The sequence below is a fragment of the Antrostomus carolinensis genome, unplaced genomic scaffold (genome assembly GCF_000700745.2).
Source record: "Antrostomus carolinensis isolate BGI_N321 unplaced genomic scaffold, ASM70074v2 scaffold8367, whole genome shotgun sequence".
Lineage (NCBI taxonomy): Eukaryota > Metazoa > Chordata > Aves > Caprimulgiformes > Caprimulgidae > Antrostomus > Antrostomus carolinensis.
In genome coordinates this window covers 62,480-77,988 of record NW_010326570.1, presented here as the reverse complement: position 1 = coordinate 77,988, position 15,509 = coordinate 62,480, and the positions used below count along the sequence as shown (strand labels likewise).

Here is a 15,509-nt window from a genome sequence, read left to right as displayed (position 1 = left end):
AATGGGAGAAGGGAAAAGCTATTTTGGGGGCTATCTCCTGTTCCCTCTGACTCCAGGCTCTGAGCATGGTCATTTCTGGGCAGCATGTACAAATGCTCCTAGAGACTCCTGTCTGTAATGTGGGATCAGGTTCCCCAGCCTTTTGAACAAACAGGGAGTCAGTCACTTGAGCCTTCATACCAACCTGTTCCCATTGCACTGGCAGTGGGTGCCCTGTGGGGAAGGCAGAATAAGGTAGAACAGTTTTGTGTGATGGGACACTGTAAGAATAAAGCCTGACCCACCCACCTCCCCAACAACATTTTTGTTGCATTAAAATACTTCTGTAGAAAAACTGTCATATCTCACATGTGAAAGGATTTTATTTATTCCATTTTGGAGACTTATTCAACACTTCTGAGATATTGACCTTTCATGTTTGAGATATTTGATGCTTAATATAAGCATCCTCATTCCACTTGGCTTGCCCCATGTGGACCTCCCCTCACTGAATTTGCATTCACATACCTAGTTTCATCTTAGATGTATTAAGAGGGAGGTTTTGTTGAGGGTTAATGGTAATTTATTTCTCTGGAGATGAGATTTCAAATGTTGCTCAGGTCAGCTGCAGAGAGCTTCAGTGATCTTTGTCCTAATTGGCAGTTGGTTCTCATCACGTAACCAGTATCACCACAATGACAAATTGATGTGATTCTCTCTCTGCCCAGGAGGTTCAGCACTGGAATAGCAGGGAGTTTTGCAGGTCAGGAGCGAGGTGCATTGCCAAAGCTCTATGGGGGAAGCTTGCACAGTGCATGTCTATACTCTGCTTGACTTAATCAATGCTAAGATTCCCATTTTCAATTAAAACAAAATTTCCCTCCTCCCCCCACACACGTGTGCGCACATGTGTGCATGCACACAAGAGATTTTGAAGTTGCAATTCAGCTAAGCGGTTTTGGTTTAGAGTCTATGCCTTTTGCTTGGATTTGAGGTTCACAGTCTTAAGGTGGCCTCTTTGCTTCAACATATATTCCAGGGTATGTTCATGTTCAGAACCCTCTACAGATTTCCACCCATGTTGCCCAAGATGCATTCTTAAATTCTTCAGTCTCTGTGTTAGCTGGAAACCAGAAAGCAGTTGGTCTGTATACAAAAGAAATTAGTGTTAGCCCTTTCACTGTCCTTTGTTTGTGCTTAATACCATGGTTTGGTTTTGTCTTGGTTTTTTTTTCCTTTTTTTTTTTTTAAATAGGACAGTCTGAACAAATAAATGCCTACAGGGCTTAGTTAGAGACTTATACTTCCCTGAATGGATAAAAATCTATACACTTTACCAAAACAATCAGCTATGCTAAGTTTGTAAATATTTATTCTGCTCTCTGCTGTTCTTCTGATATTTATAGGCCAGAGCTATCTGTGAATCAGTCTTCATTTTAGTCATTTCTGTTTGGCTTTGGGAATAGCCTCTGGCCTCTATCAAATTGCACAGGAAAGAACCAAAATAACTGGCCTGGCAAAGTGGTGAGCTCTATCCTTCATTACCCCACTGCCTGTGGTTTCCAGAACAGTGTTTTCCTCTCCACACATGAACTTCAGTCTCTCTCTCCCATCCCTACAGCCTTATATTAAATGCCCACGGCTGCCCTTTCCCTTCTAGGCAACACAAATGTTGGAGGCTTTCTGTGAAGGCTTGATTTATGACTATGAAAAGTAGAGGAGTTGTTAAAGCCCAAGGCTTCTGGTTTTCAGTTAAAACAAAAATTATTGCTGAAGAGTTCCTTGACGAATTTTGTCCTGGACCATTAATAAATACATGAAAAAAGAAAGCAATCCGAAGAGGATTTCTCCTAGTCCTTGACCATGCAGTTTTCTACTGCTTTTTTGTCATATTACAGCAAAAAGCAGTTGCAAAACTAATAGCCTGTATGAGGCAGAATCTGAACAGACTGAGAAAACACCCGAAGAGTAATTTTGTGGTATCTTTGCATCCTTCTCTGCCCCAAATAATTCTTGTTTTAAAAAGAATGCAAGATTATTCCTGCTTAGCATGAAAATGGGAGGCCCCAGTGTTTGAGTGGGGTGTAGCTGCACGAAGCACCTGGTATTCACATAATAACAGAAAAACAACAGTTTGGTGATCTGATGGTGAAGCAAAGGAAATGGATCTTTCTGGAGGCCACTCACTCACTCTTGGGTTCTTCCTCCACCTTAGGAAAAAATAAATCTGATTGCATTTTCCTGCCCTGTGGTTTCCATTCTAATCTAATGATATGAAACCTCTCTCTCTTCTTCTCCTCCTCTTCTCTCTTGGGAATCCGAAAGCAGATGCTCCTGCTGCCTGCCTTGTGCTGTGTTCTCAATGCTCCCTTCCCCGGGTTCCTAAGGGTTATAGAGTTTTGTGTATATGTTTTGTAAAAATTTAAAAGGTACAGTGGTAAATCCCAAATTGCCCTGGGTTTGCCCCCACCCAGTGTATGATGGGGTTGAGCAGCGCTTTGTCCCTGCCAAGCTGTGGCAGGAGATCTCTGCTGGGATCGCTCCAGTGCTGGTTGGTAGGAGGGACTAGAGGAGGTGTGCAAGTTGCATTCTTCCTTTTGAATCCACCTGAGATGACCAGGCAGTTTTCTTTGACAGCATGGGGGAACTATATCAAACTGGCTGCATCTCCAGGATCTCTGTGTATTTGGGAAGTTTGGTGACGACAGAGAGCGAGCCACATGTGTCTGTCACAGCCACCTCACACCTCAGGTTCTTGCATTTGGTTTAGAAAATGTTATTTGTTGACTTTCTGTATCACAGCGGAATAGGAGGCAGTTAATAATTAGTTTTACTGGTTCTCCTCTCAAAGCAATGTGAATTATTGTTTCCTAACTTGATTTCTCTCCAAATTCAATCTGTTTTAGTATGATTATATGGGCCCTGGTAGACTTCACACTGATGCTGCTTTACTACATATGAGAAACAAGATACAAGCTTTAAACATCCCTTGGATTTCATTTTGGTTTATTCTCGTTTGGTAGAATGACATCAGTCTTCCCTTGATGTGTTTGGGTTTTTTGCTTGCTTCCAGGAAACTAGCTGTTTGTTTCATTTATCCTGTTTACCATTACATTTCTAATTCTGACCCATATAAGTGCATTTTAATAGCATTGTGCTCATGATTGCAATTTACCATGCACTTCACTGAACTGTGAATAAAACACCTCCAGAGGAAGTCGAGAGAACAGATTTCTGTTCCTTTTGTTAGTGGAGATGCATCCTCTAGATCCATATTTTGGCACTGTTGTGCTGAACCAAACAAGTGGACACGTTTGCAGAATTAATGCAGTCTGCCTGCGCAGTGAGTACCCTGCAGCATTCATAAAGCTGCAGGGGAAGGGAATCCAAGCTCTTTCTCATCAGCTGTGTACCATGTGGCATTCGGAGGTATGCCCTCGATGACATTGAGAGGCCAAGAGTGCGTAAGCACACAGCAAAATCTTTTCTGAAGAGGAAGCTTTTTTTTTTATTTTTAGATTTTTAAATGGTAAGAGTTCATAGTAGTGCAGATTGCAAGCTCATGGTTTCAGGGTCTCACTTGGGAGACCTAGATATCCAAGTTCTTGTATAGGACTGAAGTGTCTAGAAGCAATTCCTATTTAGTTAAAAAATTGGTTGTGTAGTAGCTTACATCTTGTATTCACAAAGAAATTGCATCTAGTGGTGGGTGGAGTGCTGTAGGTAAACCTGTGCTAACTAAAAACTTGTGCAGAAAGCTTTGTTGAAACACTTAGGATTTTTTTTTATGTTTGCAGTTAACTATAGATTAAGATAAGAATATGAATTTAGATTTTGTTAACTGTACCTAAAAGACTGTATGTTTGCATGTGCATTTATTTATTCTTTGAATGGATTAGGTGCTTTGAGTTGAGCTGCTCTTGTTCTGGGCTTATTTTCCACTCAGTGAAATAGATACAGCCCCTTCTTATATAAAATAAATTAGAAGTCTTATTTTCATTTTAATTCTATTTTTATAATTTTTGTTCAGATGTCATCAGTTTAGCCAGAAATACAAATAATGTTGTTAACACAAAGAGGCTTAATAACAAATTAAGTACATGTGACCAGCATTGCTTTCTCAGGTCACCAAATCCCTTTGTAATGCCAGTGGCGTGAAGGAGATATGACTTGTGTCCCTTTGTCCTAGTTCAGTCAAGTAAGGTTTTATGCCTGCAACTCTATGATACTAAACTAATGAGTTAAACTAATGAGTTAAATTAGTCCATACACTGAACTGGTTTATTTAAACTTGAATAATTAGGGGTGAAGTTGATGGCTTGATAGTATAAGCTGATTTACTGCTCCTGTGGGAGCACCTTCCCAGTAGTGCTTGTTTCACTGCGTAGGGAGTTGAATCCAGGGTGCTAAATTAGTTAAAAACTGATGCAGCAGGGAGAAAGGGAGAAATGAGCCCTGGCCTCTGACAGTTTAGCTAGTCTTGCTCACAGACCACACAGGAAGCTCCACGATCGATCAAGAAGAGGAGGAGCAGCACACAACCAGGGAAAACACGGGGCCGTGAAGCCCCTGACCGGAGTTGGCTGGAGCTGCTCTGAAGCCCCAAGCTCTGGCTGAGCAGCAGGGCTGGCAGGAGTCGCACTGTTCACTCCCACCTCTGCCCCCTCCTCGGTTTTGCAGGAAGGATTGGCAGAGGGGCAACACAAGCAGCTGGACTGGGGAAATGATCCAGCTTAAAAATAGCCCTGTAGGGTTTTTTAAGATAAGTTTATGAGAGTTTTTTTTTAGCCAGGTTAATTCCTGCATCTGGTTCACCAAATTGCAGAGGTATACAGGCAAGTGTTTATGCATATGTACCTTAACGCACTCAGGGGGCAGGGAGGAGCTGGATGTGCTGCTGAAATGGTGGCAGCTTGGTTTACACCAATTCCCTCACCAATTTAAAGTGTGCATTTGCGTGTGTAACTTTGATAAGGCATTTCTGAATTTCGCGCTGTGTTTCTGTTGTTGCATTCAGTCCTGCTCATCTCAGGTGGATTATAGCTGAAACCCTCCTACTCTCTCCAGATACCTTGGGAACAGGTAGCCTAAAACTGCTGTCTCCTTGGCCATGTTTTCAGGCTCCTAAAAGTTTGTTTATTAAGGAAATAATGGGGCGGGGGGTGGGGAGAAAAAAACCTGTTTAAAAACTAGCACAGCAGCAGATGACGGCAAGGCTGCTTGCTGGCTGCGTGCTCCAGTGGTACAAGGCAAAGACGCTGCTGCTGAGGTGACTGGTCTAAACTCTGTGACAAACGAAGGGTTAACAATGCATGGATTTCAAGGGGCTCTGTTTAGTTTCCTTTGGTTTTATTTTCTTTTTTTATTATTATTTTACTTTATTTTTTTGTTGTTTTTTTGTTTAATTTCTGTGTTCTGGCCACACCCAGGAGAACCGTCTGCTTTTGATTTCTCCCTTTACGGTTACATGGTAAATTTTCTTTCTCATTCTTCAGAGATGGAAACGTTCAAATACTATATATACACATTTCTTATTTTTTTTCACTGCTCATCATGTTGCTTGTTATTTATTGCAGAGTCTGAGGCCAGACTAAAAGGGTGGCGGTTACTCGGTTTCTTCAGGCCCTTTGAATAAACCTTTGGGTAAAAAAGGGTTAGTCTGGCACTGCAAGCTACTCGCTAGTCCTAAAAATGTTTGCAGGGGTTATTTAGTGTTTACTGGGTACACTGCACTGAGGCTTAAATTTTCTTTCTGCTTGGGAAAAACTCCTGGCAGTTGCTGGTGGAAAGGAATCGTCATTTCAGTCTTGTTATCATACAGCATTATTAAACCCAAGCTGTTTTTATAATCTAGATTTTAGAAACGGTAAGTGTTTTTTTACCCAGAATTGTATCTTCCCTTCCTCCAGCTCCATACCTGCTACTATGGAGCAAACCAGTACCTGCTATAAAGCTAAGCTAGTAAATATTAATATTGGACATCTGCCACCTCTTGGGTTTTTTTCTTTCTTTTTTTTTTTTTTCCCCCCCCCCCCCCCCCCCCCCAAGGGCAGGGCAACCTTGGGAGGGAAAACTAAGTATTGTTTGTTGTGTATGTATTTAGGTACAAATTAATCCCTATTCTTTACAGGTCATCTGTGAGAAGGCATTAAAAATATATGTATGTGCTTTTTTTATTTCTCTCCCACATCAAAAATAGGTATATATAATTGCTAGTTTTTAAACTTAGAAATAACAAAGATGTCAAGTGTGGCTCACCTATTTTTCCTGATGAAAATATGAATGTCTAAGAGATACATTAAGACAAACCAAGGGGGCACAAATACTGACTCGCCATAGTCAAGTATGTAAAGCGTTAATTCAGCATCGACATTAAATGGTTATCAACAGAGTTGCACAAGCTGACTGATCTGTCAGTAAAACAAAAATTGTGGTTAATTAGTTATGTTGTTGAGAATCAGATTAATTACGTTTTAATTCACATTGTTAATTATTTTCATATAGTCTGCATATGGATTGTACCCTAGCTTGCGTTAACATTAAAAATATTGAAAATTCCTAATCAGTTTAAAGATATTTAATGATAATGTGGCTTTTAAAATCCCATACAGACTTCACTAATTGCAAACAAATGTGAATTAAAATAGTCTTAGTTTGGTTCTAGCCTGCACAGATTAATGTCTAAAAAAATTACCTTCCCTTTGCTCTCCAGCTGTCAGTTCACATCATCACCAAAGACATACATTTCATTCAGTCTCCACAGGCTTGTCTAGAACAAACAGAAATTTTAGTGTAGAAAGAGAAGAGAGAAATAGTTTCTTGTTGCAGTCTTCACCTCCCCTCCTCCCCCATCCTTTTAAAGATGCTTTTTTACCGTTATATAGAACTAGGGGGAAGGTGTTGATCTATTTCTCAGTCTTGCCTTTCTCTGTAGGGGTTCTTTGAAGCAGACACAATACACTGTCCCTTCTTAATCAGCTTTGCTCTTGCACCCCCTGCACCACCTCTGGTCCCCTGCAACATATTTGAGTTACATGCAGTTGGACTGTTTTATTAGCCCCAATCTCTTGTAGCTCCAACTGGAATTAATTTAAACAGAAAACTTTTATACTGTTCTGAAAAAGTCATCAGTTTGTTATTTATATAGTTTTTTATTTATAGCTGGAGAAATGAAATTATCTGAAGCTTTAGATTATTGGGTTGGAGCCTAAAGGAGCGCTCTTGTTGATCTCAATGTTGCAGTACTTGGATAAGTTCTTTTATTATTGCTATTCAGGGGAGGGGAAAAAAAAAAAAAAAAACAGAAAAAAAAAACCAAAACCCTGCATTTTACAAATGTGTTAACAGTTTTTTGCTGGAAACCTAGCTGTGGATGACAAAGGCCAGCATGTGCAAACTGCTTAGGCTTTTTAAGATTACTATTTTAAAGACCTTTAATAAGCACTTGAAGAATGATTGCTTGCTTGTGTGTTGTTGCTGACAGTGCTTAGAAATAAAAATGCCTTTTTTTTTTTTTGGAGGTGTAGTCCATATGTGTTGACCCCGAGCTGCATGAAGGGGGCTGTGGGGCTAGCATGCCATTCCCTGACAAGGGACAGCTGTAGATCACTCGCATCAGCTGGGTCTCTGGTTAACATCAGGAGTTTCCATTGCATCAAACACAAGCTTTGTTCTTCCTGCTTCGGGGGGTATCGGAGGCAGCAGAGATTACTCTCTGTATATTAAACTGATACTTGCTTTATACCAAGCCACAGGAGCCAGTTACCCTTCTCCTGTTCTGAAGATGCCCTAAAAGTAGAATGCAACAAAGTTTTTTGTTTGGCCCTGCTCTCTGTAATGGCATGAAGAATATCTCGTAACAGTTGTCTGTAGTAAGATACCATTTGTTACTAGTTAAAATCCTAATTCACATAGTCTGGTTGGCTCTGTTTTAATGTCAGTGCACTCATCTCCGTGGGAGGAAGCATGATCTCTTACCCTACCCTGTTAGGCGACTGTGTGAGTTGCCAGCAGCATGAGCATGTAGGACAGGCGTGTTGCATGTGCCTTCGTGGATGCAGTAAACCTAAATTCCTCTAACTAAAGGGATGTTTTAGTAGTCCTCAAGCCTTTGTGGTTGCTCCAAGCAGGGCACATCAATTTTTCCCAAACTTCATGGTTTAACTAGGCAGGGATTTGTTACTATCCACGATGCAGAGGTTGCAGTCTCAGAACAAAGCCAAGTAAGATGGGTAACAGGGTGGGAGGGAGGTAGCAGTAGGTCAGGAATGTCAGAAAAAAACTGCTTTTACTGATGAATTGGTATTTAGGTGTTTAGATTTACACTCAACTCCAACACAGTACTTGTAGATAGGAATATTCTGAAACTAGAATACATGATAATCTAAATCTTCACATTATGTTTGTTTGATGGTGCCACCTAGAAGCCCTGCTTCCTTTCAGGGCCCCATGCATTATTAGGGAGGTTACAGGCATATGAGTAGACATGAACTGTGCCCTGAAGAACTTACCAGGGATGCTTTACAAACAGCCCTTCTTCCTCTCAGCAGTTTTCTAAGGTAGGTAATTATTATTGTCTCAATTTTACAGGTGGGAAAAGCAAAGTTAAGTGTTTGTTTTGCCCCAAGCTTTGCAGAATTCCTGGTGCCAGGCATGAACTCAGATCGCTGCTCACTCTCATAGCAGTTTCTCAAGAGAACAAAGTGCTGCTCAGTGTCGATGTCCTGTACTGTGTCGGGTGGGTGGGGGGTCCTGCAAAGCATGTGTGTTAATTACCAGATGGGTGAGAAGCCCTGCTTGGGCTTGACCAGTTTCCATATGTTGGAGCAGGTTTTAGTGTTTTAAACAAAGAAAACAAAAAAAATTGTCTCGAGTAACTTTGTACTTCTTTTTTGGTCTGGCCTCAATTGCTTTTATGTTTTCTTTTTTAATTATTCTTATTATGATTACAGTTCCTTTATTTTATTGAATTTAATTTCTTTCATTTATGAAACATGCATGAACCAACAATGTGACTCTAGGAGGTTATTGCTGAGTTGTGCTGATGTCGATTTCATAATGTGATATTTTTTCTCTATTTACCTAGAGATCAGTATTTCAATATATAACGATGTGCATGTTTTCCCCCCTTCTCCCGCTGCATGCAGGGATTCGGGTTCGTAACTTTCGAGAATAGTGCTGATGCAGACAGGGCCAGGGAGAAATTACACGGCACCGTGGTAGAGGGCCGTAAAATCGAGGTGCATGTCTTCAGTAATTCAATTTCTTCTTTATATTTATTCTTTTGATTTCTTTTTGTGTCTTGCCTCACTTATTTCACATTTGGATCCCAGTCTCGTGTGTGCGTGTGTGTTTGTGTCTGTGTCCTTCACCTCCCTGCACTGAAATGTATAAGACTTTACACCCCTTACAGAATATTTTTATTGTTGTTTTGGGTATTATTTTCTTTTCTTTCTTCTTTTATTAAGTTTTTTTCCCACCCACTCCAAATTTTTGCCCTTCTGCTGTCTTGATTTTTCCTTTGCTTCAGTTTGCGAGGCTCCGATTTCCTGTTACCAGGCCTGAACAAAACTAACTGAAAGAGTACTGTCTGACTTCTAACTCTGTGTCCAAAAAAGAAAGCAGGGGGCCAGCCAGTATCCTCTCTTTTCTCCAAGGCCAGTTCTCCTCCATGCAAGTGTGAGATGATGCCTGTGGTGGGACGGGAGGGGAGACAAGGGGCAGAAGCCCTGAGTGGGCTGTGTTATAGACACCGCTGGTTTCTTGACCTGCCCGTGGTCAAGAGTTGGCTAGGTGAAAGCTAATCCTTAAAATTTCTAGCTCTCACTGCAGGGGAGTAAAGGGTTAATGTTGGCTGGCCAACATGGCCATATATTGGGCATGCCTGGTGTTGACCAGTTTGGTGTTCCACTATGTTGAAGGCTAACTGGCATCTTCCCTCTCTCTCTCTCTCTCTCTCTCTTTTTAAATTAAAAAAAAAAAAGAAAAAAAGAAAAAAATACAAATGTTAAAACAAAAAAGCCACCGTTTTTGAGTAAGATGTCTGCATATTTTGCTTTTTTTTTGTTTTTTTTATTTCCCTTTTCAATGGTTTAGCGTTTAGGGCCCTTCACTTGACTCTCTCTTTCCATGGTAACTATACACAATGCTGGCGATGGTACGAGTTGGCGGTAAGTGAAACAAAAGCGCTAGAGAAGAAGCTTTTTTCTTTTTTTTTTTTTTTTTTAATTTTTCTTAAAATTACAAAAAAACCAAAATTAAATAAGAAAGAAAAAATCCATCTGCCATCTCACATTAACACTACAAAATGTGATTTGACTTGTTGTCCCCACCCACCTCCTTCCCCCTTCTCCCCCTTTTATTTTCAATGCTGTTGAGTAATGCCGCCTGGACTTTGGATGTACATATCGTTTCGTAGCAGTCTGAGCTGTTTGATTACTGACTTCATGGTGATTTCCCCTTGCACATCTTACTCAGAGTTACTGAACTCCAGTTTGGCTGGTTTTTATTAATGCACCCATTTCCTCTTCTCTCCTGCCCCTTCTTTCTGCCGCTCTCTCTTTCTGAGACCTGTTTGTAGCTGTTACTGTTTGTTTTCTATCTTTTCTTTTCTCTCTCTCTCTCTCTCTCTCCCTCCCTGGTTTATTTCTTTACTTGGTTAAATGCAGCTGTTGGTCTCTTTGCTGACTGGTGGTTTCTGATCGGTTCTGGCAATTTTTCCTTTAAGTGCTTGTGTTGCACTTTGCTGTAGCAGCTGATTTCAGGCACTCGCTCCATCTTAATGATTGTCTGTGAGACCCTATCTCCTCCCTTCCCCCCTCCCTACCCTCTGAATCAATTGTGTTGTTTTTTTTTTTTTTTCTTTCTTTTATCTGTGTGTGTTTAACTGCATGCTCTCAGTCTCATCATTGTTGTTTCCCATTCTTTCTTTTTAAATGTGTGATGTTTCTATTGTTTTGGGGCTGAAACAAGAGTAAATGCAGCTCCAAACTACCCACCCTGCATAGCTCACCATCCATAAGTCTCAAGGGCCCAAGGCAGCTTTTATTTTCATATAAAATTTTTTTTCTTCTTCACCCTGGACTCAATTCCCATTTGGCCTGGGTTTTGATAAATTATTGATATAAATATAAATACTTCACCCTCCTTGCAAGAACTTTGAGGCTGTCTGACATGAGGCTGCAGTAACTTGGCTTCCAAACTGGTCCATCTTTTCTTTATCAGCACCATCTCTGTGGTAACACCCCACTTGCTTGAGCAATCAAACTGCTTGGAACTATGCAGAGCTCTGTAAAGAGGGTGGAGGGCACAATAAAACAAAAAAAAGACCCAAATCTACTGCTATGTGTTTCTTTTTTTTTTTTTTTTTTTTTTTTTCTCCATGAGGTCTGTGACAAGGAAAAAATAATCTGGAAAATGATTTGAAAATGATGGGGAGGAAATCTGTGAATGTAGAACATCCAAACACTTGGTGGTGTTCCAGAAGTCTCCTCAAGCCTTGGGAGTTCATGTCTAAAGCTGATGGACTCCAGACTACCTTTTTCTATCTAAAAAGTATGCCTGCCAGCAACCTGCTGGGCCCCAATCCCAACGGTGAGCTTGAGAAAGAAGTTTCCTTGTGTATCACCTGGTTCAGTTCCCCTGCCCTGGGCTACAGCAGTTACCACTGCCTCTCAAGCAGAACCTGGACAAAACCTTCAAAGTTTTACCCTTTCAGTCAGTGAGCTGAAAATTAGCATGTGCCAAGGGGTGGCAGGGCGGTGGAGAATCTGCACTTTACTCTTGTTGGCCTTTTGTTTAATGCATAATTTTAAAGTGCCATGTTTAGCTGTAACTTTTATAATTAAATGGCAACTGTTAAAAGTAATTTAACATTCTTGTAAAATTAGTTTTTAAATATTTTTTTTGCTCAGAGAAGTATAGTGTGTGTGTGTGTGGTATCAGAGTTTTCCATTGTTTTCCCTAATGTCCTATGCTTCCTTCCCTCTCCTCCCCCTCCCCTTTCTTACTTTTAGGTTAACAACGCCACAGCACGAGTGATGACCAATAAGAAGATGGTCACACCTTACGCAAATGGTAAGAGAGACTGTACTGATGATGAGCTGAAAGGTTTGAAGGAAGAGAAAGGCTTCCTGGTGAGGGAAAAGTCATGGCCTCTCCTCAGGACAAAAAAAAATAAAATAAAAAAAAAATCCCAAAGAAACCAACAAAATTCCACAAACCCTAATTTATAGTGTTACTCTTCAGTATAATTCCTAAGTATTTATGGAAGAATACCATGTTACAGATGGAGAAGTCAGGACAGAGGAGTAGTGACGTGCCCAATGTGACCAAGCTAGGAAAAGAAGCCAAGGACTGATGGGTTTCCTGCCACTTTGGCAAGCTGATGCTGTACAGTGGGAATGTGCAGTACTCCTGAGTCTCATTGCCACCATGCAGATACCTAAATATGAATGCAGAAGCATAACTTAGGATACCTGATTGGATATATCTCAGTTTAGGTTCTAACTGCAAAAGTACAGCTGTCCCCAAGCAGCCAGGAAAACAGAGGCATTGCGCTGCTTGTTTGCTCACTTTTTGTTACAGACTGTGCCTGTGTTCAGTCATTTTCCAGTGAACCTGAATAGAGAAAGACCAAGTTGTTTGGGTAATGAAGAATCCTATTTTATCAGGATATCTCAGTTCTTCTCTCTGTGCAGTAATTTTATTGCATAGGCATATATAGTATAAAAAGTCCTTCTCCTCCTGACAGAACTGAATGCTTCTTTGATACAGATTTTGAATCTGAGTCTTTGTCCTGAAACAGGTGAAAAATTATTTTTGGTCTGAAAGTGTTCCCAAACAGTTTCATCAAAGCAGGAAGCTGCATATAGGGAGTTGCTTATGTGAGAATTTGTTTGGTTTCAGTGTGAGACTCAGAAATTGGAAGATACGAATTTTATTTGTGGCTCTGCTTCTGATTTGTTGTGTGGTTCTTGGCAAATCTTTTTTTGGTTACAGAACTGAGGAAACAAGGGCAGGCAGAAAGGCTGGGATTCTGAGTCTCAGTGTCTGAAAGGAACTGGAGGATTTTGCAATAAAAAGCAGTGCAGCCATGTTATGCTGTCCTGAAAACAAAGGCAGAAAATGTATATGACCATTTGGTTACAAAACTTGGCTTACTCGTGAAACCCTGGTAACAGACAGGAATAATTTGTTTTTGCAGCTAGCAATTTAAAGCTACGCAGAGGTTTTTAGCATTAGGCCAGGCTTAAGGCATAATGACGAGTGGTTGTATGACTGTTACTAAATTTGAAGGTTGATCCTGGTCCTCTCATTGCCACCGCTCACTTAAGTATTTTGCCATCAAGGTGAGCAGTGCGGCAGCAGCGTGGCTGGTCTTGTGGAAGGAGCATGCATTGCTGCTCTTGTTGGTACTCTGCCAGCAGATGAAGGGGTGATGTTGAAGGGCTGCAGTTCACAAAGTTGTTTATGTGGTTTCTAGGTTGGTTAGAGGTGTTAAAGCACAGTAAGTGTGTCAGGACTCAAAAGACAGAGGGAGAGTATGGATTTACTTAAATAAAAATAACCTGTGTGGTTGCTAGCTGAACAGCTGAGATCTATCCTGAAAAGAATGCTTTGTGGAAGCCAGGACAGATCATGATGTTAGTTTTACACCCCTTGCATCTCTCCCCTGATAAAGGTGGGAGGTGGGGGATGTGTGACAGATAGGTTTCTAGATCTGACTGGGCAGTGTGTTCCTCCTCATACCCCAGTGATGAATTCTTTAAGCGCTGTTCTCTTGTAGGTTTTATGTTGATGATTTACAGTTCTTACCAGTTGTCCAGATGATATTAAAATCAATTATCTGTGAAAGCTTTCACCAGAAAAGCAGCATGAAGAAGACAGGAAATACTAAAATAACACAAAGAGGAGAAAATGTGAGCTGAATAGACTGAATTGCTTTTCTGTACCATAGTCGTGTAATGCAGTTAGTGAAGGAATTCAGAAACTGTTCCTTTTTAGGAGATCTCTAGCAAATAAAGAGAGAAGGGTGTTTTGAGAATTTAGGGCTATAAATTGACTTGCCCAGGATGACAGTCTGGGCTGGTGGCTTTAGAGAGATTTTTGGTTCCACAGTGTTCCTGGTGAAAGGGAGGAGCTGGCAACAAGGTTCATGCAGGGAACACGGGGTCGCATAGTGCTTGTGGCGAATATGCATATAAGGTAGTTGGCATTCCCTCAACAGCTCCTCTGCTATGCTGCAGATCAGCTGATGTTTTGCTGTTCACTCTGATACAGCGACCTGTACCTAGAACTCAACATTAGAAAAAGGCAGTTGGCCTCCATCTACACCAAGGGGGATTGAGGTGAAGCAGAAATTGGAAAGAGCTGTGGATGTGAAGCTGGGGCGCACGCAAGAGACCGTTCCCCCTGCCCACGCTGCCTGCTCCTTCTCTTGGTGTAGATTCTGGCATTCACTGCAGTCTTTGTTGTTTCAGGTTGGAAGTTGAGTCCTGTGGTTGGAGCGGTGTACGGCCCTGAGTTATATGCAGGTAGAGCTTAAGTAGACACTTCCACTTCTGCCATTTAACTGCAGTGGTGTTTGTTTATGTTCTCAATCTGCTGTTTCTTTATAACCTTTTTTACGTTTGTTGTTTGTTTTTTTGTTTGTTTGTTTTTTTTATTCTTTTTAAAATTAAATTAGCGTCCAGCTTTCAAGCAGATGTCTCGCTGGGCAATGACGCCGCAGTGCCCCTGTCAGGAAGGGGGGGTATTAACACTTACATTCCTTTAATCAGTAAGTAGCCCCCGTTGGCCCCTGTATTGTTACTGTGCTTGAGTTAACGATGACCTGTTACCCTTCTTCTCTCCAGTCTGTATAATATATACTTGAAAGGATGGGTCTCACTGGGAATGAGTTTACCTTGAGACAAAGTATACGGTGCAGTGGCTGTAACTTGTTCATCTGCAGTGTGTCTATGTACTGGTGAATGGGTCTTTCTGAGCAGTGAGGAGGCTGCAGAACAAGGGGAGGGCGTGTCTGAGAAATAGGCCATTCCCTTGCCCCCCTCCTGGTTTTGAAATCAAGGAAACCAAACAGACAAATCCCTAAAGTACATATTATACAAGCTGATAAACCTCGAGTCTACAGGGTCCCCAGTGGCATGCACCTGGACGCACGTGGGGTTGGGTTTGTGCCCTGGGACTCCTTCCCTCTTGGTATCTGTTTATTACATGTTTGCAGATGCCTCTGAGGTTTTACATCATTTCATCATAAGCCAGTTTACTCCAGTGTAAAGCGTAATAAAGCAGGCCCCACTATACACAGAGCCAGTTATTGGTCACACTTGTTAAATGAAGGCGGGCTCTCAGTAAACTGGCACTTTATGGGAGATTTCTGCTGCTGTTATATGGGCTATCTTGTCTTTCAGGCTTTAAAATGAACATACAGAGGATTGGGTGGCAAAGAGTGGGAGGGGAAAGGAGGGAAGAGACTGATGTAAGTTGGTTGACTTTAAGGGCCTCTTGACAAATTATTTTAAAGAGCC

At 41.2% G+C, this 15,509-nt stretch overlaps 1 protein-coding gene across 2 annotated transcripts in view; it reads left to right on the top strand.

The window, feature by feature from the left end:
- RBFOX2 (RNA binding fox-1 homolog 2) overlaps positions 1 to 15,509 on the top strand; it is a 55,782-nt gene that overhangs the window by 24,270 nt on the left and 16,003 nt on the right. Inside the window, exons 4-7 of one of the 2 annotated variants that reach the window (XM_010171609.2) lie at positions 9,126 to 9,218; positions 11,994 to 12,054; positions 14,460 to 14,513; positions 14,666 to 14,758. In XM_010171609.2, the coding sequence (XP_010169911.1) occupies positions 9,126 to 9,218; positions 11,994 to 12,054; positions 14,460 to 14,513; positions 14,666 to 14,758 (301 nt within the window). The remainder of the gene's footprint in view (positions 1 to 9,125; positions 9,219 to 11,993; positions 12,055 to 14,459; positions 14,514 to 14,665; positions 14,759 to 15,509) is intronic. The other variant, XM_010171611.2, reaches the window with a different exon arrangement.